General features: G+C 43.0%; 1 protein-coding gene and 2 long non-coding RNA genes across 6 annotated transcripts in view; 2 read left to right on the top strand and 1 right to left on the bottom strand.

Annotated features, from left to right (window-relative positions):
- The window catches only part of ERICH3 (glutamate rich 3), a 67,617-nt gene extending 51,519 nt beyond the window's left edge, over nucleotides 1-16,098 (bottom strand). For 2 of the 4 annotated variants that reach the window (XM_081193625.1, XM_081193622.1), the window contains exons 1-3: nucleotides 15,879-16,098; nucleotides 8,456-8,549; nucleotides 3,245-3,370 (exon numbers count right to left, since the gene is read on the bottom strand). In XM_081193625.1, coding sequence (XP_081049751.1) covers nucleotides 3,245-3,370; nucleotides 8,456-8,549; nucleotides 15,879-15,898 — 240 coding nt within the window. In that variant the 5' untranslated portion in view covers nucleotides 15,899-16,098. Of the gene's footprint in view, nucleotides 1-1,207; nucleotides 1,492-1,805; nucleotides 2,031-3,244; nucleotides 3,371-8,455; nucleotides 8,550-15,878 lie in introns of those variants that run through there. The other 2 variants (XM_081193624.1, XM_081193623.1) reach the window with 2 other exon arrangements.
- Nucleotides 1,543-2,973, top strand: LOC308586821. The gene is made up of 2 exons (XR_014008067.1): nucleotides 1,543-1,632; nucleotides 2,719-2,973. It is a non-coding gene; the product is annotated as an uncharacterized lncRNA (long non-coding RNA).
- On the top strand, nucleotides 7,408-14,948 carry LOC308586848. The gene is made up of 2 exons (XR_014008098.1): nucleotides 7,408-7,568; nucleotides 14,659-14,948. It is a non-coding gene; the product is annotated as an uncharacterized lncRNA (long non-coding RNA).
- Nucleotides 16,099-20,151: the final 4,053 nt, after the last annotated feature.

Below are 20,151 nucleotides of genomic sequence, written 5' to 3' on the forward strand. Positions count from 1 at the left end.
TCACATGCACTGGAAGAAATAAAGTTTGAGGCTAATCTTCACCACTGCTCTGTGACGTGTTTTCCACCCATATTCACAAAACATGGGGGGAATGTATGTGTGTGCAGGAATGGGGTTCCTGTGTGTGACTTGCTTAAAGCACATTACCAGGTGCATGTTGCAAGCTCCACAGAGCAACCAGTACGTCATTTCAACATTCTGGTTTGATCATGCGCATTCAGCCTCACTGTGACATAATCAGCGCTCTGCTCGACATCTACAATAAATAAGTACTTTCCCAATTTTAATGTAGTTTTAAACCACAAGTCATGTGACACTTCAGATATTGCTGGGCTAAAACTACCACCTTTCCTATTAGCTGCACTGTTTGGGGCCACCTTGATATAAATGTTTTCAGAGGTGGCAATGGTTGGCATAGAAGAAGAGGAGTGACCATTTTATTTTGCCCTAAACATGCTGCCATGCATGGAATTACAAGTGTGAGACCCTGATTTGCACCGGGACCCTGTTGGGAGGGGGAGGGGACTTGAAGTGTCTGCATCACTTCAGTCTTCACGCGGATCGGGGGCTCTGCACCTGCCCTATGCATTGGAATTAGAACTCTTATTTGAGCCAATAGAATCTCCCAACCCCCAATTCTAAAAACAGGCATAGGAGGACCAACCAAACTGGGAACAAATTATTAACACACACACCCCTACAATTCTGTAGATGTTCTGATCTGAATCAAAGACCCTGTGCTCTTCAGAAGCCATTTTTGACATGATTTTAAGTAACAACCACTGAGCATGACTATTCAGAAGTTAAGCCCCATTGTGGCCAACAGGGCTACACCTAGGTAAATCTTACAAAAACCGCAAGGCACATCATGCCTCTGCTACTGTCACTTCTCTCTTTGCTGAGCTTCTCTTCCCACTCCTCAGGCCAGGCTCATGGCACTTTTCTGTCCTTTGGAGTCTTGTTACACATAATGGGGCAGCTAATGTAGTCCCCACCCCCGGTGTTGTTAAACTACAACTCTCATCAGACCTCTGTTCAAACCTTTGCGTTTCACACCCCTTGTTTAGAGACCACTGATATTTCCCTTCCAGTCCTAGGCCTTGTCCGTAACTATCCCTGGCCACACAGAGCCTTTTCCTACGCTTGGTCTCTCACAGAAAAGGGAACAGGGAGAAGGGAACAGCGAAATTTCTAATGTACTCCAAACCAAGTAAAACGATTCCTTTCTTATCCCGCTTCCACTGATGGGGATTCCAGTCTTGACAAGCAGGGGAGTTGGAGAGAAGGTAATGCAAGTCCACAGCAAAACTCTCTTTGTGAATTCCACCGGCAAACTGTTCAAAACCATTGTGTTGGATGATCCATAAGGTCCCTTCAAAGGTCCTTGGGTGAGCAAGGTGTTTCTGCTGGTGTTATTTGGCTGACCAGGGGGGGGAGGGAAGGCGATAGGCGACTGCTAAATTATCTCCATGTTTGTATGTGACGGCGGGGCCTCCCTTAGAATTCCATGATTCCAAGGCAGTTGGTCTCAACTGCTGCTTTACGCTCTACACAAGAGAAAGCAGCCGTGCCAAAAGGAAGCATAGCATGAAAGCTGGCATCTTAGGAGGACTCAAAAGACCTGAAGTCCAGGTAGAATAACCTGCATTATGGGTTGGGCTCCTGCATCATAGATATATAGATACATAGTGATTCGTGCACCTTAACATTGCACAGGATCAACCATGGAAGGGCATCAGCATCACAAAGGGAAAACAGAAGGCAGGAACAATCCATGAGTGGAACCAAGGCAGAATGGGGCCTACCTGCAGCCACATTTCCACCTTCTGTGTGAATGAGATAGCGTCTGCTCCTCCCTGCCCTGGCTCGCTCCTTACATCCATGCCCCTCTTTGTTATTGCTGGCTGTCCTTGACCTTGGGTGTTCGTATTGGTAGATGTGAGCATGTATCTGATGGGCTGTAATAGGTTCTTGAGTACACAGGTGGAACATGACCTCCTGCTGCCTTGCTCTCAGGAGATGACTGCATGGAACCCAGCGGCTGAAGGGAACTCTTGCATTCTGAGATGCTCACGCCACTTTACTGGTTCTGACCAATTGCAGGCTATTCGTGTATCTTTCCTCCCTCCCTTAACTTCCTCTTCCCTGCCAATATGAAATTATTAGAGAACGTGTTTTTGCTATGATTTAATATTTCTCAGGCCACTTGCAAATTAGTGGAGGAAAAAATTACCTGCTCATGCAGGCATTTTTTTGGAATTTACTCCAGATAAACAGATCTAGTCCTCTGATTCTATCCTCACAGTCGCTAACACACTGCTTAGCTTGCTTGCATGTGCATTTAATTCAGAAAAAAAAATGTTTAAACCAATTAAACAAAAGCAAAAAAGCAAATCTACGGGGCACACATAAAAACAATTTGCCAGTAAATGCCCAAGTAAAAGCTTGACTCCGCACTGGGATGCGATTATCATTGGTGGTAGTATTCTTGTTGGTATTATACTTGTGTTTTGTATAAAAATAAAACAATATGAATTATAATACCCAGATGATATCAGCAACATTTAAAGACAAAGACTAAATTATGTACCTGGGTCGGCTTGTTGAAACAAAGCAAGTTTTAAGCAGGAATCTAAAACAACATAGCAAGGATGCCTGCCTAATGTCAGTAGGCAGGGAGTTCAAAGGTTGTGACTCTAAATGGTTTACTCCAAACAGATGCAGTACAAGCATTATGTGGCACTTGCAACAGTGTATGTTCCACAAACTGAAGCAGTCAAATAGGCACATGTAGGATGAGATGATCCTTCAATCAAACTGGTCCCAATCGGTTAAGGACTTTATATACTGATAGCAAATCTTGAAGGCATGGTTTAGAGAGTCAGAAAAAATCAGATTGCTTCTTAACAGAATTTCACAGACTCTTCACAGCTTGTTCAGAGTCAGAATGAGTAAAGGGGTGGATATACCTTGTGTTCTTGCATACATTTCATCATTACTAAACCATAATAACTCTCAAATGTTCCTTAATCGCTCTACTGTCATGAGAAATGGGTGTTCAGAATTTGCTGGTGGCTAAGTCCTAAAGTGTTGCAGACTCCTCAAGCTACTATGTTCCCTACCAAAGGTTAAATTTGCATGCTATTGCCACACCAGGAAGTTTTCTCAGTAATCCTTCTGGAATAACACTATGAATATTTCTTTTTAACAGCCTTTAGGAGAAGTAGCCATAATGTAAACCTACTTCCATGTCAAGCACCTTGTGGAATATGGCCTGGGCCAAACATTCCCGTATATACTTATGGTGATCCTTCCTCATAGCATTTAGCTGATATTCCTTCTCTGATATTATTCTTCCACTTCTTGAGATCTGCCAAGAAAAAGTAAAATATAAGTACAGAGGGTGGTAGAAGATGCAAGATTCAGGCAACTTTGCCGAATATGTGTGTATTAGCCACAATCTAGTATGTCTTGAGGTCCAATGTACCCAAGGAGATCAATATGAACCAAGCCTTCCTCATTTCCTTTCATTGTCAGTGAAAGTTCTGTTAAAAACCTAGCAGAATGATATGCTCACCCCTGGAGATGGCTTATTACTATTATATGATGATGGTGGTGATGATTTAATTTATTTTCCATCCTTCGCCAGCAGGTGGTCCCAAGCAGGTTACATTATAAAATTCAGAATTAAAAACAGTGAAAACATATCGCAGCCACACAGGAATAGGGTAAGAACTCTGCCTGCTAAAAATTTGGCAGAGGAAACTAGAGGAGTTTTTTTTAAAAAAAAAAATCACAACACAGTAAAGGAAGAGCCACTGGTTGTCTACCCTGTCTCTTGTTGTTCTTTACTTATTATCAATCTCTTTAGTGGCTAATGTCCTGTTCTTCTACTCCTCCTTAACTCCTGAAGAAAATCTTCCATTAAGAAGAGAGGAAGTCAGATAAACAAGGGGTGGAGAAGGGGTAGCCAATGTGGTGTTCTCCAGAAGTTGTTGGACTACAGTTCCCATCAGCCCTAGTCAATATGGGCAATGGTGAGGGATTATAGGAGTTGTAGGCCAACAACATTCTCAGGGCACCATGTTGACCATCCCTGGAGCAGAGGATAAGCCAGCAGCTCTCGTGTCCACTCTGTGTTCGTGCAATTCCTATCCCTCCCACCTTTCTCTGCCTGTTGATCAGGAAGCCTTCAAAATGGTCAGCAGAGGACGTTCCCACACTGTGTGGTTGTTCTCATGTTGTGAGTGTAATGTGTAGCCAGGCTCTAAGGACAGAACACAACAATATGCCTTCACTCCATACATGCTACGCCAATTTGTGCTATGTGGTGGAATGAGGTAGAAGACCTTGTAAAGTATCCAATGTAGCACAGAGACATTTAGGACCTCAGCCTGAAAGTCCATTTCAGTATTCTCTTTAGAAGACTCTTCTTTCATTTTTAAGCTTTTAAGAGCAGTCTTCCAATTCACTGGAAGCATGCACTAACATACTAGGTTCATTGAATGACTTAAGAACAAATAATGCCTGAAAAGCTATGTAACAGAAGCACGGGAAGAAACGGCTTAAAAGCAGGCTTACTCTTCAGTGCCATTTGTGGGTAGGAATGACTTGATACAACTACGCTCAGAAGCCCAAGCCCTATGCCAAGATAGCAAGTATATGCAGACCTAATCCATCTATGTCACCAAAAGGTCTCCAGTAGCATTAAAATGGGTTGCTGCTGTATTACTGATAGTAAGTCATGTTTATTAAGATGGAACAAAGCTCCAGTTTCCATTAATACTTCTTCATCAGTCATTCCCAGTGTTAGACGTCTTGAGCACGGAATGGTCTTATTTTGCTTCAAATGTCACTTGGAAATGCTAAGTGCCTCATTAGGTGGCATGATTCTCCTCTAAATAGCTTTTATTCAAATGCCTCGTGACCAAGGAGTCCACTCTTCCACATTACCAAGATTACCCAATGGGTTCTCATTTATCTGTATTCCATGAACGGACAAAGTCTACAGCTCAAAAGCAATTCATCGGAACACTGCCTTTCCCACCTGGAAGCTGTAGACTGCCTCCTGATGGCCAGGAGGATGAACTATGACACACCATTAATTTAAAGCACATGACTTCCCGCAAAGAATTCTAGGAGCAGTAGTTTACCCTCACAGAGCTACAATTCCAGCATCCTTAAAAAATACTGTTCCCAGGATTCTTTGGGGGAAATCCCATGTTTTAAATGTGCTTTAAACATATGGTATATACACATCCACTTTCCTTTCTGCAATCTCTATGCCAAATAATAATAAATAATAATAATAATTTTATTATTTGTATGCTGTCCATCGGACTGGGTTGCCCTAGCCACTCTGGACGGCTCCCAACAAAGTAGTAAAATCACGATAAAACATCAAACTAAAAATACGATAAAACATCAGATAGTTTAGTCTGAATGCTTACACTGGAAAATACTATTAAGGCTGTGGTCCTATACCTGGTTACCTCAGAGCAAGTCCCACTGACCTTAATACAGTGGTACCTCTGGTGGTGGACACGATCCGTTCTGGGGTGCTGTTCACACCCCAAAAAGTCTGTAACCAGAGCGGTGCTTCTGCGCACGTGCGAAGTGTGATAGAGCGCTTCTGTGCATGCGTGAACTGTGCAGAACGCTTCTGCGCGTGCACACGCAGTGAAACCCGGAAGTAAACTCTTCTGGGTTTGCCGCGTTCTTAACCCGAAAAAACGCAACATGAAGCGTTGGCAAGAAGAGGTATGACTGGAGGGCTTACTTCTGAGTAGACATGCTTAGGCTGCAATCCCATGCACACTACTGAAGGGCAAATGCTGTTCAGATCAGTGGAACTTAGTTCGAGTTAACATGCATATAAATGTATGCTTAGATGGAGTTATGTTCCCCATTGCGTTGTTAGGCTTTCATTGAGAAAAGAGGAAGGGAGGAAGTAAATAAAATTAGAGGGATTATTTTTACAAGATATGTTAATACTGGAAAATGTTCGCAAAGAATGAGTACAGGGGAGGTCTGCAGTATTTAGTGGGCAGGTGCAAAAATGTTTACGGAAACTTTAACTTTTGTGCATGTTGCATTGCCGGAAGGCATGGTCACATTAAATATCTGTAACTACAATTCTGATCTCATTTAACCTTAGGTTTCAGATTTTTGTTAATAGGGATTCATATTGTCACCTATATTTAGAACCAGAAGGAAGAGGTATGAATATTTCGAACAACACTACATTAAAGGGGGGGACGACCCCACAGAACTCTTCCATTAATTGCAGTGTTAAGTCTTAAGAGCAAGACAGTTTAAAAGCACCAGCATGCCAGATTGACCTATTACTGCCTTACTCATATATAATATTAGATATTTAAAGAGAATGGGGGCTTCTAGCAAATGGGGCAAGACTTTCATTAACTGGTGACCAAGTTTCAGTTCTTCTATTATTCAAGAAAACCATAGCCTAAAAGTATACCGTTTCAATTTCAATTCATCCACCCTCCCAGTATTCATCGCATTTTATCTCAGCAATTCTACTTTATTTTCATGATGCCTGATTTTGTAGCAGTCATTATTCTTTTTAGCCCTTCATGGTTGATGTTACATAACAACTAGCTGCTGCAAGCAGCAGTTTCTCAATTTTGCATCTCTTTGTTTTTCAGGTTTAATTCACCACACACACCCATTCCTCAGCTCCTCACAACAGAGAGCATTTGTCACTGAGTTTCTCTGTGTTTTAAAAATATTAGGTGCAAATCAGGCAATTGCCTACAGTCAGACCTCATCTGCACTATATATTTAAACAGTAATATACCACATTAAACAGACATGGCTCTCCCTAAAGAAACTGGGAACTATGGTTTGTAAAGGAAGCTAAGAGTTATTGGGATACCCCTATTCTCCTCAGAAATCTACATTTCCCTGAGTCTTTTAACAATGAACCCCCACTTGCTAGGAAACTCTGAACCCTGTAGCTCTATGAGTGGAATAGGGGTTTCCTCAGCACCCTTAACAAACTACAGTTCCCTGAATCCTTTTGGGGAAGCCGCAACCATTTAAATTGGTATGATGTGGCTTTCAATGTATAGTATAGATGAGATTTCCAGGCAATGTGGGTTGTTCAGTGAGGAAAAGGAAGTTAAGGAACCACAAATGGAACATTCCATCATGGGAGCCATTATTTCGTGTCCCTCTCACCTACTGCTCTATCAATAGGTGAAGTCCAGCACAAGCAACCCTTCAGATCAGAATTAGAATATCCCACTGATGTAAACAAAATGAAATGTCTTCTGTTTTCCAGCACTTCAGCGAAGTCAGAAGCAACTTGTTTTTGATCCATAAAAATTAACCTTGCACAAAATTATTCCAAATGGTGGTTGCCCACCTGGTCCACTCTCACCTGGGCTGCTTGATTTCCACTTCTGTACAGTGGACTCAAGTCACTGTAAATGTGAGTGACAGGTCAATTGGCCAATAATGACAACCCTGGAATAGAAGACACCCATTCCACATCACCTGTGAGAGGGTCCATTCAGCTCAATCCTACAAACGTTTACTCAGAAGTAAGTCCCACAAAATTCAATTGGATGCTCCCAAGGAAGTGTCCAGCCTTTGTGCAAAATGCATGCCATGTAATGCTGCCACATTAATTGGTCAACTCTGGATGCTGTCACAATGATTTGTGACAGGTGTGGTCAAAGTAATAACAGGTGCGCTGCCATACATTATTAGGAAAGCCACGGCACCCAGGCCAGGTAGTAAATGAAATACAGTGGTACCTTCATTAACTAACAGCTTAGTTTATGAACAACTTGGATTAGGAGCGCTGCAAACTCGGAAGTAGGTGTTTTGATTTGTGAACTTTGCCTTGGAATAAGAATTTTTTGCTTCCTGTTGAGAGTGTGTTCCATTTGTAAATTGAGTCCCCCGCTGCTAAGGGAAAGCATGCCTTGGTTTGAGAATGCTTTGGTTTAAGAATTGACTTCCGGAACGGATTAAGTTCATAAACCAAGGTACCACTGTATGCCCCAAATGCTTTTTCTTGGGTGGCGACAAGGGCAAGAGGGTATGAAACAGAATGCTAAAAGTGTCACCACTTAGCCACTGTATGTGGATCAAATTCCCACTCAGCTGGCTCCCTGGGTGATCGTGGGCCACTCACTTTCTCTCAGCCAAACCAATTTCTCAGGGTTGTCACCAAGATAAAGGGTAAAGGGAGAATAAATGCATGGCATCCTCAGATCCTAAAAGGAAGGGTTGGATAACATGCATTTCAATAAACAGATGTGCTTAATTTGGGAATTAGAAACTTCAGCTCCCATCAGTCCCAGTGGCGTCGCCAATGGTCATGGACGATGGGAGTTGTAGTTCAACAATAAGTGAAGGGCCTTGGGTTCCTCACTCCAGGGCTCAATGCAGGGAAACTGACAAGAAATATTTGCATACTTACCAGCCCTGACCTCCGCAGGTGACGTCTAATCCGGGTGTTGCTGAAGTAGCCTGCCAGGTGCTTGTCTGTTAGGCTGTTGTAATTTGCAAGTAATCTGAAACCAAAAGAGTCACTTGTAAACAGTCGTAAAAAACAACAACCCAGAGAACTGTTTACCTTAAAATGCAAGGAACACACACACATATACACAACACCCTGGCAAAACAACCCACATAGTTACCTAGGTAACTTTTGTCAGGGCTAAGAGAGGTTCTATGCCAACTTCCCCACCCTGGTGCCCTCCAGATCTTTTGGAGTACAACTCCCATCAGATCCAGCCAGTACAGGTTGAGGAAGGCTGGAAGTTGCATCTGCTGCAGTTACACCAGCACTTCCCACAGCTGGTGTGTTTAATTAAGGTGCTCACAGAACTATCATGTGTGTCCTTAAAGACCTGCCCTGGCCCAACAAGGGTGATATCTACACATGAGCATTTAAAGAGGTGCATCTGGTTTAGATTCTTTGCACACCTCCTGAGATAAAGGTATAGTGGGAATAAGCCTAAGTAACCCCTCTTTTGTGGGACGCGGGTGGCGCCATAGGTTAAACCACAGAGTCTAGGACTTGCCGATCAGAAGGTCGGCGGTTCAAATCCCCGCAACAGGGTGAGCTCCCGTTGCTCGGTCCCTGCTCCTGCCAACCTAGCAGTTCAAAAGCACATCAAAGTACAAGTAGATAAATAGGTACCACTCCGGCAGGAAAGTAAACGGCGTTTCCGTGTGCTGCTCTGGTCTGCCAGAAGCGGCTTAGTCATGCTGGCCACATGACCCGGGAACTGTACGCCGGCTCCCTCGGCCAATAAAGCGAGATGAGCGCCGCAACCCCAGAGTTGGTCACGACTGGACCTAATGGTCAGGGGTCCCTTTACCTTTACCTTTACCTTTAACCCCTCTTTTAAATGCCAAGCAAGCCAAGGAAACATATGCCATCTCAGCTTAAATGAAATGGTGAATACAATTATTATTAGCTCACCTTTCTTTTCCCTCAGTTCTCTTGTTGTGTGTTAACCCTGTGGCTTTTAGCAGGTGGATATGCTATCAGGATGTTGTGTGATGGTAAACAAAAGGTCTCTTGGTGAGAAGAAAGGGTGGCATAAAAATATTCTCTTCAGAAAAGAACATTGACAAAAGCCAAAGACTTACAGGAAGTTTATTTTTGGTTTCACAATGATCCCACAGCCTCCACAGATAAATTGAACTTTAAGCAGACAATTTAGTTTGACGTGTTATGCCTGGTGATTAAACACTGGCGCTATAGCAACTGTTTTATGTTACTTTCCTTATCACAGTAGTTGCATTTGCATCTGAAACTGCCAGATTACAGCAATTATGCCACGCATTGATTTATAATGTCTCTTGGAACTAGTGTGCTGCCTGAATAGAGGTGTAGGGGGGAATTAACCTACCCCAATATTCTTTCATTTACTTCCTTCTCAGTATTTCACGGTCCAGATACAAGTTAAAACACAGATATCTCAACTATCACAGATATCACAGGGACCGAGCAATGCTAGCTGCTGAACTACTGTGTTACATTTCAGTTGTGGATAGTCTCATTTCAGCAAAACGTCCAAATTCATTATAGGCTCAAAGAGCACTTTGTTCAAAAGCCAGGTTTAAGGTTGCAGTGCTCAATAGAATAAATGTCATGCTCTTTTTCTCTGACGAGCAATTATTATTACTAATCCCAAGAGAGATGTTAGCTAGCTATGGGAGTCCTCACTTCTGACCTTTTGCCATGCACCTGCTCATGAATACCCGTAGATCAAGGGTGGATAATCTTTGGCCTTCCAGATATTGCAGAACTGCAACTCTCATCAGCCCCATCAAGCATCGCCAATGCCCAACATTCCCCACACTTGCCATAGATCATGACCTGGACAGTTTGGGTTCAACCTGGAGTTCTCCATGAAGATCCCTGGGCTACTCTCTGGATCAGATAACTCAACGCTGGGCAGTCTGTCAGCTACACAGTATAAGTGAATGCTTAGCATTCGCAGCGTATGATTGTAAGAAAGCAGCATTACTCCCCACAGGCAAGAATGGGGCAGATTCAGATCCAGTGAAACCCTGAGTTTCTTTTGATTAAGGAAATTATGTGTGTCTAGTTGGAAGATATGCAATTTGTTGGTCTTATTACAATATTTGGCTTCTATTTGCTGCTAAAAACACTGTTTAGCATCTGAGCATCATGTGCTAGTAGAAGCCCATTACTGGTCTCCATTCTTTCTCATCCCCATGCATCATCACGTGCCTCCCCTTTCCCCTCACTGGTAAATATGCACAGGGACAGACATCAGGGACTTAACCATACAAAGAGACACTTCTATATCCAACCAAGCCAGGCCAGTCCCCCAAACCCTGTTTCCACAGGTGTTTTGGATCACAGAGAAAGGCTTCCAGCTTTGATGATCTAGCTTCTAGGCAGACTCGGACCCCAGTCTCTTTTGCTTTTGAAGCACATCTCATGAGAGTCTGTAGTCCGTGAGAAAGAAATGGGCTCCTTTCCCACCCAGCAGGTCCAATATGTTAAAATTTAGTATGACATCACTGGTTACGTGTGGGCATGGTTTCCACCCTGTTAAAGAAATGGATGCCTTTCATTCAAACAAACAATGCATGCGTGCGCACACACTATGTACTGAAAGCCTAGACCAGGTTTCTATTTCCAAGTGTTAACAGCAAACCATAGTACACATATTATGTTTTCAACACTGGAAAGACCACAAGCGAACAACATTCTTCTTATGTTACCTGTTCCTGGCAATGCATGAAGCACTGTTTGTTTACCACAAGCTTACTAACCATACCTGAGACAAAAGAGAATAAAGCATCTTCATTGGGGTGGTGATAGAAGAGGGTGGAAACGTGAAGTGTACAACCACAGGCAGCAATGAGAAGAGCTTCCTCCTAGCACTGGAATAATTCCCCCAATCACTCGTTAGTTCCTGAAGGGCTTGCTCCCCAAACACAGTCGTAGGTCCTACAAGCCCTGAGCCTTACTTGTCCCAAGCTTAAACTCACTGCCTCCTGTTAGGGTGTGCAATGCACAGCTCCAACCAGCACACAACTCCAGTCAGAAAGGGGCACGTTGAGGCCACCAGCCATCAAGGCCTAATCATGCAGAAATGCAGAACTGTAACCCTTATGGCTTTATCAAACCAAAGACCTGCCCCCTTGGCAGGTTATGATGCAAGATCCAAATACATTATCTGCCCTTTACTACTGTCACAGTACTTTATGTCCTGTAAACAGCGTTGCCTTTCAGAGCGAATTTTTGTGACTCTTTTTATTGATTTGAAGGTAGATTTGAACATAAGACTCCATAAGTCTCTAACATTATTTTTTAGAAAACAAATCTTCACAGTTAATTGTTCATGGTGCAATTAAGTTAGCAATGGTACACCAAAGAAACAATCTGGAAAGATCCTAGTTATTGATCGGTAGAGCCAGTTACAGGGAGTTACAATCTCTGCCTTATAGTTTACAATTGCACTTTATTGCCAATTCTACACTTAAGCTGAAATGAGACCCAACCGCAACCGAGATATTTTCCCAGGTTTAATAGCTTTAATACAGTAACCAATGTGCCTTTATTTCCAGTTGTGATAAAGAAAACTGACACCTTTGCAAACAGAATAGCAGCATTATCCTACATACATCTGTTCAGAAATAAACTCCATTAAGGTAAATGGGTCTTACTCCTGGGTAAATATATAATAGTGTACACACATTCCTGTTTACTCTGCATCCAGCACATGCCCACTGGAAAGTGGTGTACACTCAACATCAGTCACAATCCATATCTATCCTGTATATATCCTGTTGTTTCTTATGAAATACTCAGTTTCCCAAAAACCTGCTTTGATATGAATTGAGAAAAGAGCAATGTAGCTGCATTTAAGCTGGTGTTGTGTACAGAGCCTTCATTTAACAGGAAACTGAATGTTTCATGTAATATGGAAGTCCCAGCATATTATATACAACCCATTCAGATACATGAAGTCTCATGTCAAGGCTAGTTGACCAATCACTCTTGAGTTCTTAGTTAATTTTTGAATGTTTGCTTTTGTTCCTTTAAGAGCCATATCTGAATCTGAAAATGATCACAGTACACATGCTGCCAGGAGAAATTATGGAAGAATTTACCCAGGCTTTAACTGGTCAAATGGCAGGTGAATGTTAGGACTCAGCTACATTAGTAAAGGGAAAGCATTTTATATGCGTTATAACACTGTGACACCAGGTGGTGCTGTCGAGTTCTGTCTTTTGCCAACATTATTTCCCTCTTTGAGGTTTACAACGTGTTTCCCTTAAACGCTTTTTTTTTTATGTGTCTAGATCCAGCCTCACAGTAAGGCATGGAGCATGATGCAAAGGCATAGGAAGTGGAACAAAGATTTGGTTGACTTTGCAAAGTTATATATATTTCACAAGTTCCAATAATCACTATTAAATTATGGTGTTTGGTTTTACATTGAGTTCTATTTAAAGGAAATGTTGTTTTAGTGTATTTTAAAGTTTTTCCTCATGCTAGGGTTGTGTGAACAATGAAAAGGTAAAGGTAAAGGGACCCCTGACCATTAGGTCCAGTCGTGACCAACTCTGGGGTTACGGCACTCATCTCGCTTTATTGGCCGAGGGAGCCGGCGTACAGCTTCCGGGTCATGTGGCCAGCATGACTAAGCCGCTTCTGGCGAACCAGAGCAGCGCACGGAAACGCTGTTTACCTTCCCGCTGAAGCGGTACCTATTTATCTGCTTTCACTTTGACGTGCTTTCAAACTGCTAGGTTGGCAGGAGCAGAGACCGAGCAACGGGAGCTCACCCCATTGTGGGGATTTGAACCGCCGACCTTCTGATCGGCAAGTCCTAGGCTCTGTGGTTTAACCCACAGTGCCACCCGCGTCCCGTGAACAATGAAAAGTGAGTTGTAAATAATTTAAATAGACGTTGCATTGTGTTGATGGCTGTAAAGCCTCTGGCACTGATTGGCTGAGAAAAGACTAATAGTATGGAATGTTTCTAAACATTTAACTTCCAGAAGCAAAACTCTGAGGAAGTTTGCAATGTGCCTTCTATGATAAAATGGAGCTGCCAGTCTGGCTGGGATTAAAAATCAACTCAACATGGGACCTGGAGCCAAAATCAGAACTATTTTTCAAAGGCAGAATGAGTACTGAAAAAAAGTTCTAGAAGATAGGGAACCCAGAATAGATGGAGGAGAGGAGGCTTGAGGAAAGGGTAAGGAAGGCCAGGGTCTCTCAGGCAAGAAGGGGTTAATAAGAGATGGGTGCTGAATAAATGTTAATGCTGAGGTCTGGAGAGCCTTGTAGGAAGAGAAAGAGGCTTAGGTGATTGAGTAGCAAGTGGGCTAATAAAACAATGATTGGGAATGGTCAAGAGATAGAGTTGAAGGATTGAAGAACCAAGGTGAAGATGGGTCTCTGACACAAGCACCTTCATATGGCCAAGGATCACAGGAGGCAGCAGTATTGATAGGCAGCGAGGGAGAAAAGTAGGGCTGGAGCTGAAGGCCAGTGATCCAGCATTGGCCACAGGTGGGGAACCTGCTGCCCTCCCAATGTATGAATCTTCGAACTGCAGAGTTGGAAGGGACCCAAAGAGTCATCTCATGCAGCGCCCTCTGCAATATTGAGCCTCAGTACCCAACAGCCACAGATAGGATGGCATGGCCAACAGTCAGGGATGATGGGAGTTCCAGCAACATCTGCGAGACCATATGTTCCTCACCCCCAGTATATACCCTGATAGGTCTATAGCAGCTTTCAGAGTTACACAGAAGGACAATTTTGTCCACTGTGGCTTCTAGTTGTCACTACTACCTTGTCAAAAAGGTATGCCTGAACTATGTGGAGAGGCTTTGTAGAAAATCGTAGAGGATTAGCCTAGTTTCCTGTTCCTCTCCCTGCACATTCTATTTATGATCACTATGTAAAGCTGCATTGCATATTTTTGCTATGTCCTGGATATCACCCACTGAGTTCAATGGGACTTAGCAGGTAAGTGGGTATAGGATTGTAGCCTCAGTTAAGTTTAAGTCACATTGAAATCAATGGAGTAAGTTAATCATTATGTAAATGCCATTGGTTTTAATAAGAACCAAGCGCAACTAACTTAATCTGGATCCCTTAATTCATAATAGGTCCATCATTAATTGAACATCGGAGCACTCTGTGGATCAGATTTGTGTAATAGTCCTCCCAGAACGAAGCCAGATACAGCATTTCAGTTGGCATGGATAATTTTTTGCCAAAAACAAGATATGTGGATTTGTCTTCATTAAGTTAATCTATACACACAGCTTCAGGGGTTATCTTCACTAAAGCTCATGTGTTTAAAACACTCAAAGTTCACTTAAAAATAATCATCTGTCCAAGTTCAAAACAAGTGTGAATATTACCCAATAAAAAGCTGGATGTTTTAGCAAGTTAAGCAATGTATGATCAGCTGTGAATTTATTACTGTTGCTTTCCTTACAGTTGATTTCATAATTCTCAAATAATTAATTATAAAACAAAACAAACAAAAAAACCAGCCAGTGTTGACAACGGGAATTGAAAGTCAAAGTTATTGTTGTATCTCTAATGCAAGAAACTTGTAATGATTTAAATTTTGATGCCCTCCATTTTCTTCTTCTTCTTCTTCTTTGAAAAGGTGATAGATACAAGGGAAAGGGAAAAGAAAACCTTAAATTAAATGCAAGACAAGCTCAGAGATAGTTTACCTCCCAGCCTTTATTTTTGATGGCTCATTACAAGAAAGCAACTCATCACAGTTGCTTTAAAATATCAGTTTTACTACATTTAAGTTGCATAAAAGACTTCTCTGGTTGAATAGCAAGAGCTGCCAAATCTGTATTTAGGCAGGTAACCCAAAAGGAGGAAGATAACAATAACTTTAGTTTGGATACAGGCTTTTAATGTTAAATTACCCCTCCATGCTCCTTGCCACCATATCGCTCTTGGAGAATATGAATGAGTTCAGCTGTGACACTTCCCTGTTCGTATTCCTTTGCTGTCTAACAAACTTCGCACTAAACATATCTTTCTGCTCCATTAATTGAGGTTTAGCACCTGACGCTTGCAACTTTGACGGTGAGAGTGACGCATGTCATCATTATACATAAAAGCCTCTCTTTCATTTTGAAAAGAAAATGACATTTTGGTAATGGGGGAGAAAAGGCACATATATGTAATTTTCAAACAGGAGATGAATCCTGAAACAATACCAAAAAGCCCCCCCAGCTGGTGAATAGGTAGGTTTTTAAGACACACAAAATATATGCAGCTGCTGAGTGCCCCATCCCATTTTATCCCATCCCCCCTGACCCTCCTCCTGAAGATCTGGAACCTTCTCACTTACCCAGGGTGAGGATGGTTCATTTTTGCAGAATGGCTTTTTAAACAAAAAACAAAACAAAACAAAAAAACCTGATGCTTAAAGGCCGTGTGCTTTTAAAAGACAGCAGTCGCCACAGAAACCGACTGCTGATCCTCCTCGCCTCTTCCAGATGCCCGCGACCTTGTGGATTCCCCTCAGGGATCCTAACCTGGCCCCCAGCTGACTGTGCCAAAACATCTCTTCCCGTTGCTAAGGGAGGGCCACGTGGTGATGCTTTCGAGGAGGCGGGCGCACAGACCGAAAGAAGGGGGGGGGCAGAAAAACCTCCTTTAGCCCAATGTATTGGGAGAACTGGGGAGGCTCTCTCAGCTGATAGGAGGAACGGCGCTGCCACTTGCGCTGTGTTGCAAGCAGGTTCCCCAGGCGCCTGTAACCCGACACACACAAATACACACACACACACCCCACACCGTCGGTGGAGCTTCTGGTCTGATCTGCAGACAGGGACCTCGGAATATATATATATATCTCCCCATCTCATACACAGAACATAGAGTTTGCAAAGTGCTTAGACCAGTGATTCATTCAGACATGGAGGCTAATTTATGATCCAGTCCCGTTTTAAGAACATAGAATGATAGAGTTGGAAGGGACCACGAGGATCATCTAGTCCAACCCCCTGCGATGCAGGAATCTTTTGCCCGATCATGTGGGGCTCGAACCCACGACCGTGAGATTGAGAGTCTCACACGCTCTACCAACGGAGATAACAGCACGACCTCATTTTAAAGGTTCGGAAGCTGGTATGCCCTGGCCAGACCACCCACAATGCTTGTTCACCTACGTCGTAGGGGAACTGCTTGGTTTGATTCCACTGCGCTCCCGCGCAGCTGCCCCTGTTAGGCGAGGATCTGAAGCATTTGCAGCAGTTGTTGAGCTCTTCCTGAAATCGCCACCTAGTCAATGCTGTGTAGAGGAGAGGAGGCGTATACAGGACTAGGAGGAAAGGCAGAAAGCAAGTGATCCGTCACGGCAGGATGCCATACCCTCCAACATTTCTCCGATGAAAATAGGGACCTCCCATTCCATAATGATAATTTTATTATTTATACCCCACACATCTTAACTGGGTTGCCCCAGCACTCTGGGCAGCTTCCAACATATATAAAAACATAATTAAACATTAAAAAACCACTTCCCTATACAGGATTGCCTCCATACCCTCCAACATTTCTCCAATGAAAATAGGGACATCCTAAGGAAAACCAGACATCCCAGTCAGAAACCAGGATGGCTTCTTTAAATAAGGGTCTTCCCTGGAAAACAGGGACGCTTGGAGGGTCTGGGATGCCATCAGCACGGATGTAAACCTAACAAGAGTTACCTGGGCAGAACACTGACTCCAAGGTGCTTACAATCTGCAATAGGCAGTGGTAAAAAGGGGAAGATTCGCCCCCCCCCCCCGCAAAACCCCATTTAAAGTACATTCAGTCACTTCACCCAAAGAACTTTGGGAACAGTAGTTTGTTAAGGGTACTGGAAACTGTAGCTCTGAGCATGTGAAACTACAGTTCCCATGATTCTCTGAGAGAAGTCACGTGCATTGGATGTGTTTTGGAAGGAGGGTAAGGATAAGGAAAGTGACATAGTGGTAGACAACTGTACACACTTAAAGCAATGTTACAGATGGGGACCCGTATTAAAGGGGCAAGCAATGGCGTCCGGTGTGCCACTAAGAAGTATGCATATTTTACTCCGAATTCAGGGGCGAATCAAGAATATTTATTTCAGTGTATGATTCTAGTTGCCTCTTGTCAAAAATATTTGTCACAGAGCTGCAAAAGGTGCAGAAAATGTCTCCCAAATCTCTTGGGCTTGAACATGTTTCAAGAAATTATTCAGATAATGCACAACTTATTAAAGTATTACTGCCATAAGATGTAGTGATGGCCACAGGCTTTGAAGGCTTAAAAAAATGTATTGAGAAAGACACCGCCTTGATGGCCCTATTAATAGTAACTACAATGTCTGTTCTGGCTTAAAAACAGTGGGAAGGAAACTTTTAAAAAGCAACGGGTAGTATCCAACTAAATCATATACCAGTTAGACCCATTGAAATTCATGGACTTAAGCTAGCCATGTCTAAAGTCCATTTATGGTCTGCTCTGAGCATGACAATTAAATACCACCCAATGGGTTTTGCTGGCATCTCCTACTCCTAACAAAAATGTCCTCTTCTTGTCTGTTCCTTTGAATGGCTTTTTCTGTATTCCTTTTTCGATCCATATGAACCTCTGGACCTTCATTTCAAGGAAGACGAGGCAGTAGATGTCATAGTGCTCCACTCCTATCTTCATATCTGTCCACAAGGGTCCCAAAGCTTACATGTTATAGAAACTTCCATCTTTGTGGAATCAAGAACATGCCACCCAGAACTGAGTGCTAAGCAAAACTAAGTTGGAATCTAAGAATTTGATTCTGGCAACCTGTCTTAATTTCACGGCAAAAGGCCATGTAGTCAGCAAAATAAATATTCAGCACTTTATACATAGTAGTGGGATGGGTTATGCTCAGCTGTGTGTATGGCAGAGAAGTCCCTTCAGATGTTTTGGAACTACAATTTACCAAGTGAACATACATGGACCCTTCATTCATGATCCCAGGCTCCTCTGCAGGTCCTCTGTCTGAGAGAAGTTTGAAGAATTACGCCTTTTTGGTTGTGGCCTCACTCTATGGAATTCTCTTCCCAGCAAGACTTGCCTGGTGCTGACATTCTCACCCTTTTGGCACCATGTGAAGATGTACTTCCTTCTCAAGGCTTTTGAGGGCTTATGATAATCATGCTTATTGCTGTTTCTCTCTGTGTGGGGTTATTGTGAAGGGGGTATTGTTTCTCTTAGGCAAATCAAAGTAAGAAGTTAACTTCCCATCAGCCCTAACTAGCATAGCCAGCGGTCAGGAAGGATGGGGCTCCACTAAGGGGTCCCTGCCCCATGCCTGAGGTACACTTTCCTAACACATTTAAAACATTGGCATAAGCTTATTGCCTTCACATAGTTCCAAGGAGACCACCAGCATTTCAAAGGTTAGTTCTCCCATTCTTTGCAAAGCAGGGATTTTGTATTATTATTATTACTGTAGCCCTGGTAAAGGAAACATGTTGAAACAGAAGTGCTAATAACTTATTGAAGAGAAGGAAAGGTTTCCCATTTCCACCTTTCTTGAGGTAATATCCCATGCGTCTCCCAGGTAGAAAGTGTGAAATTGTGTTTTGGCAAATGCCTTGAGGAATATCCCCCCATTCCTTCACTGGTATAAAGTGTAACGCATCTCATCGCTGCAGATAAGAAATGTGTTAGGAACAGGAGTAGCACGACCCCTTCTGGTGGGAAGTCAAGCAGCTCTCTACATGGTCACTTTCAACACCACTGAAAACTTCATCGACAGGAAATAGTGGAACATCACTGCTAGGCCTATGCTGTATTTATGCATGCAATTGTTTATTTTGAACAGAGGATATAATTCAACATCGTGGTCTTCCAAGCATTCCAGCTTGTCAGAGGGAATGGTCCTGCATTCAGCACCCACCCACCCTCAGCCAATTTTGTGGAGCATGCGGGCAGAAGGAGGGGTAATCCCATCGGGCAAGTAGAAATCCTCGTGAAGGGTTTCTGCCAGTTACTACTAATAATAATAATCATAATGATAATAATTATAATCATAATTTTTATTTATACCCCGCCCTCCCCAGCCAAGGCCGGGCTCAGGGCGGCTTACAAGCAATAATAAAAACAAGTTGAATGATTACAACTTAAAAACAAAATTAAAATACAACATTAAAATAATGAAACATTAAAATATTAAAATGTCGCCTCATCGCAGGAGGAGAAGGAAAAGAAAAAAGAAAGAGAGGAAGGGAATCAAATTGGCTCCAAGCCAAAGGCTTAATTAACTTAATTAAGTGAATCCTGCCCAAAATTTCTTGGCAACTTTTATTTCTTAATAGTCTAACCACACCTATTGCATTCTGAATGGCACTGAGGTTCTGTGAAAAGGCTACATGACACAGTCCTGTTTGCATTCACTAAACCAGTGTTTCCCAACCGGTGTTCCGCGGCACACAAGTGTGCCGTGAGACGTTGGCTGGTGTGCCGTGGGAGGGAGGCGGGCGAGTCGGGCGGTGAGAGGCGGCGGCGGCGAGGATCCGCGTCGAGCTGGGGGCGGCTCCGCGGTGGTGGTGCCGAGGTTTCTCTCTCCATTCTCCCCTCACACACACACAGGATCAGCTGACAGG

The sequence above is a fragment of the Podarcis bocagei genome (genome assembly GCF_964188305.1).
Source record: "Podarcis bocagei genome assembly, chromosome: 5".
Taxonomy (NCBI): Eukaryota; Metazoa; Chordata; class Lepidosauria; order Squamata; family Lacertidae; genus Podarcis; species Podarcis bocagei.